At 32.7% G+C, this 15325-nt stretch overlaps 1 protein-coding gene across 18 annotated transcripts in view; it reads right to left on the bottom strand.

Annotated features, from left to right (window-relative positions):
- The window catches only part of RAPGEF2 (Rap guanine nucleotide exchange factor 2), a 242043-nt gene that overhangs the window by 29681 nt on the left and 197037 nt on the right, over positions 1–15325 (bottom strand). For all 18 annotated transcript variants that reach the window (XM_072773789.1, XM_072773792.1, XM_072773794.1 and 15 more), the window contains 3 exons: positions 12381–12558; positions 6035–6171; positions 5276–5434 (listed from right to left, as the gene is read on the bottom strand). In XM_072773789.1, coding sequence (XP_072629890.1) covers positions 5276–5434; positions 6035–6171; positions 12381–12558 — 474 coding nt within the window. The remainder of the gene's footprint in view (positions 1–5275; positions 5435–6034; positions 6172–12380; positions 12559–15325) is intronic.

Genomic DNA, 15325 nt, shown 5'->3' with positions numbered 1-15325 from the left:
TAGCAGTACTAATAGTTCAGTGTTTTAATTATTTAAGGCTGACATTTTTCCATGTCTTTCCCACATTCTCTAAATGAATGCAGTAATGAACCTTAATCAGACTTCTCTACTTTTTAATGTACTTCTTCTTTGGTCAAGTCAAGCTTCATTTTTAGCATATTTATATGTAGTTTATATTAAAAATCCTAACAACTTTAAAAATCAGAAGATAAAATCAGAAGAGTCCTTTTTCATGTCTCTGACAAAATCTTAGGAGGATAAATTTTAAAACATAACTTTCCTTTAGTGGGTTTTTCAAGTTAGAAAGGACTTTTAAAGCAATAATTTAAAAATAAAGGTGGTATTAATAAAAGATCAAAATTCAAAGATACTCATTGAATAGATATTATAAATTTGCTAATTATTGATAAGAAATCAGAAAGTTTATTTTAAAAAGGCCCACAAAACAAGCCACCTCTTTGTTAAATCAAGTCATTATTCCTTGTAACTAGTATTAGGATAATCCTTGCTCTTAAACATAGTTAAAAATAATATGCACATCAAGCTATTAGTCCTCCGTGATCCCAAATAAAAAAATCAGGGCTTATGGCAAACCACTAAATTACCTTTCCTAGTAATTTTAAAAAGAAAGTGAAGAATGAATAATACAAATCACTTATTGCACAAAATAATTAGAATCCAGTTAGGAGGAGATAAAGAGTTAGATTCTAAAGTAAGAAAGAATCATTGTCCTCTCTGAATTTTGAAGAATTCATTTTCATTTTGGGAATGGAAAAAGCATGGACATTTCTTTTTTGCCTTTAATGTGAAAAGATAAAAAGGGGATGGCTAAATTACAACATATAGAAGATAAAATATGATGCAGCCATCCAAAATCATATTTTCATATTTACAATTTTGAATTAATGATTAGCACATTAATTTTTTTAAAGATGCAAAACCAAATGTTGTAGTAATAACTATAATGAAGATGACTGTCATCATTTTGTGGTAGCTTTATAGGAACTTTCTCAATTTATCCTCCCGAGCATCCCATAAAGAAGGTACTATTATTATCCCCATGTAGAGATGAAGAAACAGCTGTAGCAACAGCCTGCTGACTTGCCCAGTGTCTCATAATTACACACTTGCTAATTAAAAAAAAAAAACTACACATGCATGTCAAAATCTTAGTATGAAATATAACAATGTTAAAATGATTATTTCTGAACAGTGCAAATTATAAGTGATTTTCATTTGATTTAAAATACTTTTCTATACTTTCCATACTTTCTGTACGAACAGTAAAGTTTTTAAAAAAAGAAATAGTAGTGCTTCATACCTGAGAAACAGCATTACAATGTTAAGTTTCTTCCAGAGCTGATTGATATAATCTCATTAATTTTTCAATTAAGAATTTGGAATCAAAAAATTAAAATTCAAAAGACATACTTTCCTTGTAATCACATATAATTTAATTTTTTAAGAAATCTTAAAAACAAAACGCATTTCTGTAACACTGACCACAGGCATATGTATGTTTTGAAATATGTGGTCCTTAGTCCCTTGTCTCAAAAATAGTTTATTTTCTTTCTTTCAACAGGACACAAAAATTGCTCTCTATGCCTCCAAATAATTTTAGGTGATCATTCTTATACTCAGTTTTAGAGAAAACAATTATATATTGTATTTTCTCATTTATCTCCTAAGAAAGAAATAAATCCATGAGTTAAAAAAAGTAAAACAGAAAATGCTTTTGGAAGAGAAACATACCAAAATTACTCTTGACTAAGGATTTAAGGAAATTAGAATAAGTTTGATTTGAAATGCTTTAATGCCTAGAGAGACATTTTTGGCACTTCTGTACCAAACTGAAAAGTACCATCAAAAATAAAATAAAATAAAGTAAATAAAAAAAAAAAAAAAGATAAAATCCAACTGAAGTTCTAATATGGTCATACATACCAAACAGAAAGAAATTTTAGATGAAAACATTTATCTTTATTTTTATTAGATTTATTTTTGCTTTAAGACGTTTGTAGATCTAATAAGACATTCATGTGTAAAACATAATTTTAATTGATATGTTGAAGCCAGATGAAAAATTGTGAATTATGTATAATAATTGTTTTTGATAAGTTATACTTTTAGATAGCTGTTAATACATGAAAGTGATGTATAACCTTGGCATTCTGATATAAAATAAAAATCCAAATAAGTTTTGGTTATAAAAGGCAAAAGGTAGTTCATATTGCAGGATTGGTTTTGGGGCACATGACATCACAACTGGTATGGAGAAGAAAAATTATAGACAATAAAGGGATAAAGTAAAATTAAACTTCAACCATAATACAATATTGTCAACTTTCAATTTATCCACGTAACTTCCTCCAAAACTTACTTAAATTCAAAGTGTCATTAGTTCCCATGGTCTCTGAAAAAGGTGAGCCTAACAGGTTTGCCTTAAGAAGTTATTTAAACTGGGGCACACTTTGTGGTCTGTAAGGGAAGTTCATACCTAATTGTTCACACGGGTATCCAAGTGTTGATTCCCCACTGAAGGGTGTAGGGCAGGGCTAAGCAATGCCTGATGTGTCACTGGCAGGCCTAAGACACAGGCAGTGGAGAAGGAAAAGACAGTAGGAGAGTAGAAGAGAAGGAAAAGAAAAGAGGGATAGGAAGTGAGGAGAAGAAAAGAAAGGAGCACATATGGGAAACAGAAAACCATTACTAATCGCTGGTACCACAGTGTCTACATGTAGCCCTGCCTTTGTCCTTCAAACAGAACAGTGGAACGAGAATAGACCATGAAAGGAAAAGAACTGAGAGAGGAGCATACGAAGGAGGGATCCAGAGGAAAACATAACTCTGAACATACTGTGGGATCCAAATAAGTAGAAATAAATGTTAAATTTAATCCACTCACTGTAAGCCACTTAGGCTTAATATGAGCACAATTAAGTTATGTCACATACCCAATATTTATTTTGGAACCCACTGGAATGTAAGAAAATTAAGGCCAATCCTAAATGAAGTTGCCGCTTCTTGGCAAAGAGAACACCATTTTTGTTCATTTCATTCAATAACTGTTAGTGTGCTCAGGAGAATGATACAAACTTATGGAGGCATCTTATGGCTGAATGAAAAGATGAGTCTCATTGTTTCCTTTACTTCCTCTAAGAAGAGGATGATCTGACATTTGTACTTTTTTTTACATTTGTACCTTCTGACAGATATATGACATTTTAACAGAAATACACTAAACTACTAGACCAAAACAAGCATTTAGGTGAATTGGTGTCACTGCATTCTCCATGCTTGTTTTACTGCTGAGGGAAAGAGTGTCAGGCCTGAGCAGATTAGTCAGTAGAGGTACAAGAGTGATTCTTGAAACCACCAATTTAACATGTTCCTTTTACAGTGGCTTAGAGTGGAGTGGAGAGAAAGAAAGAGACTTTCTCTGGCAGATACCTCACCCTTGACCTTCTTTGTATACCTGGCAACCTCCTATCAGGAACTATAGGAGTCTAGGTATCTTAATCAGAATTTTCTTCTGGGTCTATCTTGCTATCACTGGGTTTCCCACTAATTCCTTCATGCAGTAAAGAGATTAGACTTTCTTCCCTGACATCTACTTCCTCTTCCTTTCCCAGAACTCCCAAATATATAATGATAACTTGGTATATTTGATATTACTCTGTAATATATTCAGTCATATAACGTGTTTGTCAATTATTCTGAAACATTTCTAGGCCTCTAATATCATTTCAGTTCCATGATTACAAATTTTTAATAAAAGGGGCTGACCAAGTAAGACATATTAATGTAATCAATTAATCTTCAGAAATAAAGTTACTTTTTAACTTGTCTTTTAAGGGCAGAGACTGACTAAAATGCTCTAATAGTGCCAACATGTACCAGGGAGGAAGTGATAAGGGGTAACAGAATGGGGAAACCTTCAACAAATTTCTAGTTTGTTTTGGACTAAGTATGGCTTTATTATTTTGGGGAATACAGTTCCAGAACTGAAAAATCCATATGATCTCTTTTACAAACACATTTCCAGGCCAAATTAAGACTTTAAGAAATAATGGAGAGTTGACATATTTAGAATGTTCTTCTCGTATTAATATTCAAAACAATGAATTCAGAGCCCTTTATTTTTTCTCTACAGTGCTTACTGAAGGAATTATTTGGTAACACTATTTCAATTTTCTATGTTAGATAATTTTATTTATAGCCATGGTCATTTTCTCTTTTGGTAAATAAAATGCTCAAAATGAAAATTTAAATGAGTACTATTTTACATTTATCAGGCCCTAAAACTTTAATGATGTTCTCTTAGAATAAAGTATATTCAGATATATTTCCAGCTACAGACTAAAACAATGAGCACTTAGCATTAATTAGTTTAAGTCAAATCTCTGGGTTTATTTATGTTAAAATATTTTATATTTCAAACACCTTATTTTTTTTTTCAGAAGATAAGACATACATTTTAAAAACTTGGTAACACAAGCATCCTAAATTTAGTTCTCACTAAAGCAGAGGTTAAAAAAAAAAAATAAATAAATAAATAAATAAAGCAGAGGTTACCAGTTATATATTAAACTTCACACTTGTTCTTCCTATTTTCTCTAGTCTTATTAAATGTCTTCAAATAATGAATATTAATATAATATCAACACTAACATTTTTCTTTTGTGATCAAGTATTTTCTTTTAATTAGCAATTACTTTTTTATTAGCAAGTCCTTCCACTAGTTCATACTATGATTAATTTTCATGACTTCGAAATCAACTCCTTGTATATACTTAAACAAAAACACAGCATAACTATATCACATTATCTTTTTAATCTACTTATAATTTCTTTCCATAATGGGTGATTACTTCTATATTTTTAAGATCAAAATATTATTAATGGAAATTTTAAAATACTATATTTATAGAACACTTTTAAAGAACATATTTATAAAACACCTAGTTATGTGGAGTCCAAACAACTTTTTTTTTAAAGTAAGCTCTACGCCCAGTGTGAGGTTTGAACTCATGATCTTGAGATTAAGAGTCACATGCTCTACTGACTGAGCCAGCCAGATGCCCTGAGTCCAAATGACTTTAAGGAAGATTTATTTTTAATTTTCTGGGGTATGATAACGTTAGAAGTAATAGTTCTACTTTAAAATCTTATTTATAACTCTAAAAGATGACCTATTTATATAGGCAGAAAAATCTTACCCCAACTGCATATATGTGTTAAGCATAAAATAAACATTTTTAATGATATTTTATACCTGGCAGTCATCCACTTTTGTTCTCATTACTCCTTTCATGTATTCTTTGTCCATGGTAGGAGAGACACCAAAACTATTTCCCATACATAATATTTCTGCTTTTCCATCTGGATAAGTTACTTCCACAGAACCATTCAGAATCACTGACCAGGAATCCAGCTAATTCAAAAAAATGAAGACAAAGCAGAAAATCATGGTCATGCAGCTGTAAATGCCTAGCATGGTCCCTAAAAATGATTTAGCAGATCTTTCACTTTAAAGATGGAACAACTCAAGCAAAATTAACTGTTTACTAAACTCAAACAAGTAATAAAGCAAAGTACAGCCAAGTATCTGTGTTCTCCACACGCCTAGCAAAGGGTACATGCCCTTTTAATTTGACCTTGGATACTCTTCTCTAAAATGATACAAGGAAAAAGAATTCTGCTCTCTAAAACATATTCAAGCAATATAAAGTGATCACATTGCCTTAATTAAGATCATTTTGTTCTCACAAAAAGCATATTATGAATATTTAAAGTTACAAAACTCTGAAAAGTTAATACATCAAAGTATTTCTATCAATATCATATGAAATATTTAAAAAAATGGATTTTGGAATACTCTGACAAGGAGTATATCACAATTATTGAATTATTCAAATTAATTGTTCCTTACTTTTTTAAGAGGGAAAAATAAGAATTGTTTTTTTTTTTGTTCATATGCGGTTACTGAGACCCTCAATCAGAAACTTTTTAGGTGGTGGAAATGTTCACTGACCTCTTCACCATCATTTAACACTATGGTCCCAGCTCTTTCCACCACTGCAAACACCATCACGGCACAGAGTTCTCGTCTCACTGACATTGTCATATTGGCAAAAGCAGGCAACTGGTGCATAAATTCTAAGAGTTGTTCTGAAAGGCAAAAGATATTGTAAACATTACAAACTTTTTAAAAGCAAGCATTCAAAAAGAATGCTCTATGGCTCTTTTGAAATGCCCTACAAATTTGCCCACTGGAAAATATAATTACTTCAAGTATTGTTAGTACAAAGTTGAATTTCTTACAAGTCTACAAAGAATTGTCACTGTGGAAATGGTGACATTTACTTATTGATTTAGGAAATAGTATATACTGTATTTCAAATTCTAATGGGAATGAAGAAATTAATAACTTCAAATGGGAAATTTCTATTGAAAATGAGCTGTGACCTTATTAAGGCTAATTAAAGGATAAAATGATAAGCTGAAATGAAGTAGAGCTCTGAGAATTCTCCAAAAAGTCAGTAGGTCTATTCTAGTGCCTTTTGGGCAAGCAGATATCCAAAGCAGCAGAAATAACCACTTTCAATCTAAAAATAGTCCAGGATTTAGAAACTGAAGGATATTTTCTATGAATGAAGACAAATCTACAAAAACTTAATCAAAAAATTTTTACATTATGTGAGAAATACAAATGAAAATTGATATATAATTTTTATCCCACAGAATGGCCAAAAAAGAGAAAAGTTTGATCACTTTTCCTGTTGGCAATGCTGTGGAGAAACAGCTTAAACTTTGATACATTTCTAGCTGTTGACAAGATGGATGACTTCATAGTCTTTTCTAGTCCTGTGGTCTCTATTTTTAATTTTCTCTATTATTAGGTAGCTTTACTAATTACTTACTAAGTTCTATCCTTACTCCTCACCATGGCTCTTTGAGGGACACGTCTTCTTTCTCCTTTCACAGGGAGGAAATAAGCTCAAATTTACATAATTAAGAGGTGGCAGTGGTAGGATTCAGAACTGCCTGCCTCCAAAGCTTCTGCTGGACATGATAGGTAGTGATAAAGAGCACAAGGTGTATATCGGACATCATCTGAATACTTATTAGTTATATTACTTTGGGAAAGCGGATTAATTTCCTTAAGCATGTTTCTGTCACTTGTGAAAGAACAATATACAATAAATGAAACAGAAGTAATAACATCCTTAGCACAGAGTAAATACTCAATAAAGAACTGCTATTCTTGTCATTATCATACATCATTCAAATTTTTGGCTAAGTAAAAATCCTAGTACATTTTTCTTGTCCTCACATAATGAAACTGTCCCTATGCAGTTCCGTCTGTTAGGACTTAGTGACACATTGTTTTTGGATATACAGTAGTTTGTTAATTGCAAAAACAACACAGAATAGAAAGATACATTCTGTGAAAACATTACATTTCCAGAAGGTCAGACTGAGTGTTTTTCTCTGGTCCAGCTGGGTAATGTCTCTTCTGATTAGACCCTACGTCATCCCTCCTGTACAAGACTTTTCATAACACAGGGTGGCTTTAGAATCAGAGTAACAATGGTAGGTGGTTCCCAGGGATTTTGTCCAAGAAGACAGTGTTCTTCAACCTTAGACTGACGTGCCAGGAAATCAATTTACTGTTACAACCAGCATTTTATTTAGTTTTTATTTTTTTTGCAACCAGCATCAAAAAAAAAGAAGAAAGAGAATCAAAGCACATCACTTACAGAATAAGTTCTATTTAGTGAAACTTTTTTTCTGCAATTAGTAGGTACGTTTGTGTCATGACATAAAATATACGTATTCCTAGGGACAGCGATAAAGCAATTTTTAGTACCACTTCAGGAGGTGACCCATATTTATTATACATGGGAGGTAAGAATCATGGTTTTACAAACACACTGACCTTTTGATTTGAAACATAAAGGCAAATGTATAAACCTTGGTCCTCTGACTAGCACATTAATTTTAGTTCTGCAGTTACCAGCTCTTTTTTCTCTCCCCGGCCCCTCACCATAAGGTATTAGAATATTATCTACAAAATACACATTTTGCTTTCTTCCCCCTCCTCTAGTAATACTAAATTTCCTCAGATAGGCAAAGATTTGTGCCTTAAGAAAATATGCGACCAGAAGTTGTCAGAAATGCTTTAAATTTAACATGTTTAAGCAACAATAAGTCAAACTACAATCACATATGAGTGAAGAATATGAAGCATATGGATATGAAGTATAAAAATATATTCAACTAGGGGCACCTGGGTAGTTCAGTAGGTTAAGTGTCAGCCTTCAGCTCAGATGATGATCCCAGGGTTCTGGGATGGAGCCCCACATCAGCTTCCCTGCTCAGAGGATAGTCTGCTTCTCCCTCTGTCCCTTGCCCTGCTTATGTGCTCTCTCTCAAATAAGTAAATAAAATCTTTAAAAATATATATATTCAACTAATACTTATATAATGATTTGAAGTATCTTATGCAGCTACTATTCTTGTTTTTGCAATATTTCTCCTCCATTAGTGGGTCATTAAATTAAGTTGTGATATATGAGTAATGACTAACATTAAAAAATATGACAGGATAGAAAATATCTAGCATCACATATAATAAGGATAAATAATAAGAAAACAGAAAAGATCTAATTATAGTAATGTACATAATTCTCTAGGCTCAGTTGAAAAGCTAAAAATAATAAATGCTTAACTAGATGGTATCTAAGAGTTTTTAAGACCCTCAAAGATCCAATAACGGTATTTCTGGTTTTGTAGTAACTTTTATTTATTACACTGGAGAATTAGAGCAATTAAAAAATTTCTACCACTAATCTTCAAAAAATAAATAAATAAATAATGAAGCATTTGGCTTTCAGGGCTCAACATAAACTCTGATAATACCACAGGGATCATATAGAGTTAAAGGAATTAGGGTAGCCAAGAGTTCAGAGCCTGGACTGATTAATAAGATAGATCCTAAGACATGGAAAGAAGCCATGGATTAGAGAAGCAGAACTACTTTCATGTATATTGCTTGAAAGAATCTAATAGAATAACACATTAATTTTTGTTTTTTTGTTAGGAAAGGAATATTTGTTTTTGAAAGAAGACATCTTTAAAAACTATTTTTTTTTTTAGTCAATGTGACACACAGAAAAGCCAGATAATCAGCCTAGATAATTAGCCTACAGATACCACAAGCTATGTCAATATAGAAATTAACTTACCATATTTGCTTTGATTTACTTTTTTTTTTTTTTTAAGATTTTATTTATTCATTCATGAGCGACAGAAAGAGAGAGAGGCAGAGACACAGGCAGGGGAGAAGCAGGCTCCATGCAGGGAGCCCGACGTGGGACTTGATCCCAGGTCTCCAGGATCACGCCCTGGACTGAAGGCAGCGCTAAACTGCTGAGCCACCCGGGGTGCCCCCGGTTTACTTTTGTATAAGAAATGATTACCAGTAGAAATCTGTGGAATTTTTTGGTGGTATATTGAAGGGGAGAAAAAAAGAATTCTTTGGAAGAGATCTTGGAAGTAGGTCTCTACCTTAATGTGTCAAGTCATCAAAACAAAAAATTAAATTCACAACCATTCAGGGGTGCCTGGGTGGCTCAGTGATTCAGCATCTGCCTTTGGCTCTGGTTGTGATCCTGGGGTCCTGGGATCGAGTCCCACATCAGGCTCCCCATGGGGAGCCTGCTTCTCCCTCTGCCTAAGTCTCTGCCTCTCTCTGTGTCTCTCACAAATAAATAAATAAAATCTTAAAAAAATAAATTCACAACCATTCAATAATTGAGGACCTACAAAGTTATGAGTTAGCAAAAATGAACAAAGTCCCTTCCTTCAAAGTATTTTTTTTTTTTTTTCCCTTCCTTCAAAGTATTGAATCAGTGGTACACATACCCAAGAATCTTTGGGAATCCAAAGGCAAATTTTTTAATTCTCGCAGTTTTAAAAATAAGATCAAATATTAGCAATATCATTTGATTCAACTTAGATCCCTCTACCCATCCCACACCATTCCTTCCTTTTATTGTGGGGTTAGAGGAAGGTAGTTAGCAAAAGAGGCATCCAGAGAAAGCACCAATTCTACAGAAGTTTGTAGTTTATAAACTATATGAAAGGTGTCTGTGATAATTAAATACTGGAGGATGAATTAGATTTAACAAGAGTAACAGCAAAAGAACTAAAGAGTTCTCACATGTGGTTTTGTTTTGAGGAGTCAGAATATAAGATCTTATAAGATTGTTTGTAGAACAAACAATACTTACTAGGCCTTATCTTTAATAATAATGGTTTATTATTTTAAATAAAAGTATATTTGATAGAAGCAAGCATCAGGATCATTGCTGCTTGCAAGTGAATTGATATTCAAGTAAATATTATTCACTAGAGGTTATAGCAACAAGCCCATTAAAAAAAAAAAAGACAGACAGCTTTGTATTCTTTTGTAGGAATCAGCAAAGCTTTTGCTTTCCAGAAACTGTGGGGGAAAAAAGCTTCTTAGATATGAAGTAAAAATTTTAAATTGCCAGGAATGACATTTTTAATATCATTATTTTCTATAACTATACTAAAATTAACATATTCAAAAAAGAAGATACGTTAACTTACAAAAGAATAATTTCCACATCAATCTGTTCATAAGCAATGTTCGATCTAATTTTAAAAAATAAAACCAATGAACAAGGATTCTGGAGTAAGGTGGCAAACTGAATACATTTCCAATTTCACTTGCTCTTTAAAACTACAATAAAAATATTTTTGAAAAGAAATCCTCAAGGATGAAGAGAATAGGACAGTGAAGTACAACTGTGGACACTAGAAACCAAATGCAGGTGGATGGGGTATCAGACACCAGAGAGTGAAACTCAGAGTTTTCAGCAGGTTCAGTAGAACCACTATAATTTATGCTGCAGAACCCTCAAGCCTTATGAACGAACTGCCAGCTCTTTTGCAATGGGAATGGAGGCAATAGAGAAGAAAACGGGCTGGAGTCAGGGATAGATATCTGGGAAGTCATTAAGTCCCTTCTTCCAGCAGAGTATTCAGAAAGAATTAACACAGAACACATTGTTTACTGAGGGCCACAGACACAGGTCGCTTCCCACTTTCACTTCCTTAGGTCCGAGCCCTTGAAAAGGCCATTACCAGCCATTTCTTCCTAAAACAGGCTCCTATTCAGTTCATTCCCCAACCTCCATCACTCCCTAACCTCACTTCATTCTTCAGACTGCAACAGAGCAAGGACCTTATCTGCTCTGCTCCCCACGGAGTTGCCAGGACCTAGGAACATGTTCAGTACATCGAGGGGGCTCAATCGCATTAACTGAATGAATGAATGATTACCAACAAGTGATATTCACCTGAAATACTTAGCAACTCCTACAAATTTTAAAATTATATTTTAAATATCTAATACTAGTTTGTTTTCCATCCTTAGTTTTCTAGCATATGTATATAGTATAAGTGGTAAAAGATTTTTAGTGTTTATTTCCCTTAAAACACATGCAACTAGCCATTCATTACTATGCCCTCCTGTCCTATATCTAATCTCAATAGATCCAGTCCTTTGAATTTGTCTTTAATTATACATTGGGCCACAAAGACTTGGCAGAGTGGTAGGACAGATTATCTGGGTTCAGCCAAGGGTGGTTGCAGATTCCAGGCCCCTGAGGAGAGAAGACACTCAACAGAAGTTGCTCTGACTCCTAGTTATTCCAAGAAAGAAACCAGAGTGCAGAAGGCATACTCAAACACTAAGCCATTGTTATATAGTCAACTCTTGCTATGATAGGAAAGTGGGTAAAGGGAATTTCAAGGTTGGAATAAACAGATACAAAGCCACTTAGATTTCCAACTTTGGGTGCACCCAAAGTCTCAATCCCCCAAAGCTCATAGGCTAATGTGACATTTTATAATCTTCCTCCACTCAGTCCCATCTTCATATGGAACTAGAGTAGAAGCAAAGTCATTTACATGACAATTTTACCAGTTGTCATTGACTAGCATTTACAAACAGAAAACATGAGCTTAATAGGAATAGGGCTCACAAGAAAAATAATAGAAATAACACTGTTTGGAAGATTTTTTTTTTTTTTTTTTGTCATAAAGAAAGCTAAGAAGGGGCTCATGTGGAAAGTTTTTATTAGGAAGTTTTATTATTTGTAGACTCCAGAACATAGTAACTGAATACAATTGATTTTTTTTCAACAAATGTTACTGTCTATGCTAGGGAAGTTTACAAATTAATAACTATTTGAAGCCTACTATTCTTGGGCTCTATTTTATGAGACCATTTTACCCTAAATTTCTTAAATTGCTCTTAGATTCATTTTCTCACCCAAACTTACCAATGTCATCATCCGTCCTGTCAATTGGATCCTTCTCTAGACAGTCTCTCACAATATCTCTACTCATCAGAGGATCTGATGCCCTCTCAATGTCTTCTTCATCATCATCGTCCTCAGAATCCACTGCTGTTTCTGGCAACCCACTCAGGTCCATATCACCAGCCTCACTTTCTGTGGCCTGAAAAGACACCAAAACAATTTTTTAAATTGTTTTAAGTAAGTCCTTTGTATTCAAAGGAAATAAGAGCAAGTCTAATTTGAAATATTAAAATTTTAGTTTATTAATTTGTCCATAAATAAACATATATTCAACATCAAGAAATAATGTACCAGGCACAATGTAAGAAGAATTATTTCAACAAAATAGGAGTGATTTTATCTACTATTAAATTTCTAGTTAGGATTAATGATTTTATCTCAATAATTCTGATTTCTTATCTGAGTTGTCATATCTACTTCAAACAACAGACTAAAGAAAAATTGTTTGTTTTTACTCCATTTTTCAAAGAGAATGGCTTAAGCTAAGAGCTTAAGGGTGACAAATGATTTTAAGGAATCCCTTCCCTAAAAGAATAGGTGTGGACTGATTAATGCCAAGAAGACTGAAAACTTCTTTCCTATTAGATGGTCTGTAGGAAAAGTGAGTCATAAATCAAAGGTAACTTTTAAGTATGTGAATAAAACATTAACATTTAGTTTGATTATCCCAATGTCCACTCTCCAACTATAAATCACCAAAAAAATATTAAAAGACCATAAGCCTACAGGGAACACATTCTTTCTTCATTCATCAACACAGGTGACTGCATCACTAATCAAATTTAAAGTATTTAAGATATAATCTGGTACCTGAATATTTTCTTAGTCACTAAAGTCCCAGATTTCAAAATGATCTCTTCTGTTGGGCTATCTCAAGGCTAGCATAGTTATCCTATTTAGGTCATTCTATGGCCTGTTGTGATTATCATCTCAATGATATGTATAAATGTTACCATATCGGCCTTACTTGACCTTATAAACTCAGAATTCACTGTTTAAGCATAAGAATGATTTCAATTAAATATTAACTGTGTAAGTCTTAAATATCACAAACATGTTTTACCAGATAAAATATAAATTCTTGAAAACAGTTTGTGGTAAAACCATTAACTTTGTAGAAAACATGTTATTATGACGTTTACTACCTTTGAATAACTCTCAGTCCATGTGGTTTTTAAAAACATCTTGTTTTTAAGAATAGGCAAAAACACATTAAAAATGAAAGATAAAAACCTAAAATGTTGAACCTGATTATCATCCTCACCATCAACATCTAAAACCAAATTCTTACAACGTGCCAGGAACTGCTCTGTTTCATATATATTAGCTCATTTAATACTCAAAAGAATCCTATGAAATATGTGCTATTATTGACTTTTATTATTCTTCAAACATTCAGATAAAGAGAAATTATTTTTCCAAAGTTATGTTGCTGATAAATTGTGGAATCAAGATTAGAACCCAGGAATTCTGACAATCTCATTAACCAAACCTACTCTGTCTCTTTATAACATACTTACATATGAATGTGGCTTATATAAGGATCTATACTTTTTCTGTAATTTAGCTTACATCAATATTAAAAGAAAAACTTTATTTTCTTATCAACAAAGTTTCACTTTTCTCAAGCGTTGGTTTCTACTGCTGAATATAAATTTAATCCTACCTTTTGAAGCAATACAAGTAGGGTGTTAATGTTTTTTAAAGTTAAAAAAATTGATTTTATTTACATTTTCAGTTCTTTAGGTACAATTTCCTGAACTAAAACATATAAATGGTAGAAAATAAATAATAAATTTTTAATAATAAATAAACAAGCAGGGAAAATACTGAAGACAGAATAATTAAAAATAGAAAACCTAATGTCTACAAAAGCTCGAAGTAATGACCTTAATAAATATTACTGATGGTGGGAGAACAGTAGGACTAGAGAATTAATTGTGGCACACTCAGAAACATATCTCCTAATTTAAATTTAGGATTCATAGAATTGGCTCTAGAGTGTAGAATGAAACTGAAGTAGAATTTGATATGATGTAGTAATGTCAAGACTGTGATCAGAGAAATTAGGCCAACCTGTTATTACCACCACCTTTTTTCTGAAAGCCAGAAATGTGACAATTTGCTAATGCTTCCTATGTTTACATTTTCACCCCAGTTTTGTCTTAACATTGAAGATTATTATTCATCACCTTCTATTTTCAAATATACAATCAGTCCTCTCTCTCTATATTCTTTAATATTAGCGTAGAGTGAAGAAGGGACACTACTGGAGACAGAAATAAAAAACAAGAACAAAAAAAACTAAGTAACATAGTTATATAGCTTACATTTTTGTTTAATTTTTAAACATCTAACATAGAGTAAGAGATTAAAAAAATATTTCATACCATCCCAAGGAAATCATTACTGTCATTTAAATGAATTATATGTAAATCTTAAATAGAATAAAAATACTTCTTTTTTTTCAAAGTAAGTTCTACATCCAACATGGGGTTTGAACTCAGGACTCTGACATCAAGAGTCACATGCTTTACTGATGGAGCCTGCCAGCATCCCAGAACAAAAATACTTTTTTTTTTTTTTTAAGATTTTATTTATTTATTCATAAGAGACACAGAGGCAGAGACATAGAGAGAGAAGCAGGCTTTCCTCAGGGAGCCTGATGCAGGACTTGATCCTAAGATCATGATCTGAGCCAAAGGCAGATGCTTAACCAGTGAGCCACCCAGGTGCCCTGCAAAAAGACTTTTAAATGGGAACTGGATTAATCTCTCCAAAACTGAACCCTCCACCACATTTGTGTAAATGATCATTAGTTGTTTTCTATTATATGTATTCCATTCCTAAACAAATTATTCATGAAATAACATTCATTAAACCAGTAACTTATTTTTTAAAATAAA

The sequence above is a fragment of the Canis lupus genome, chromosome 13, assembly GCF_048164855.1.
Source record: "Canis lupus baileyi chromosome 13, mCanLup2.hap1, whole genome shotgun sequence".
Taxonomy (NCBI): Eukaryota; Metazoa; Chordata; class Mammalia; order Carnivora; family Canidae; genus Canis; species Canis lupus.
The sequence above is the reverse complement of the archived record's forward strand: the minus strand, read 5'-3'. Positions and strand labels throughout refer to the sequence as shown.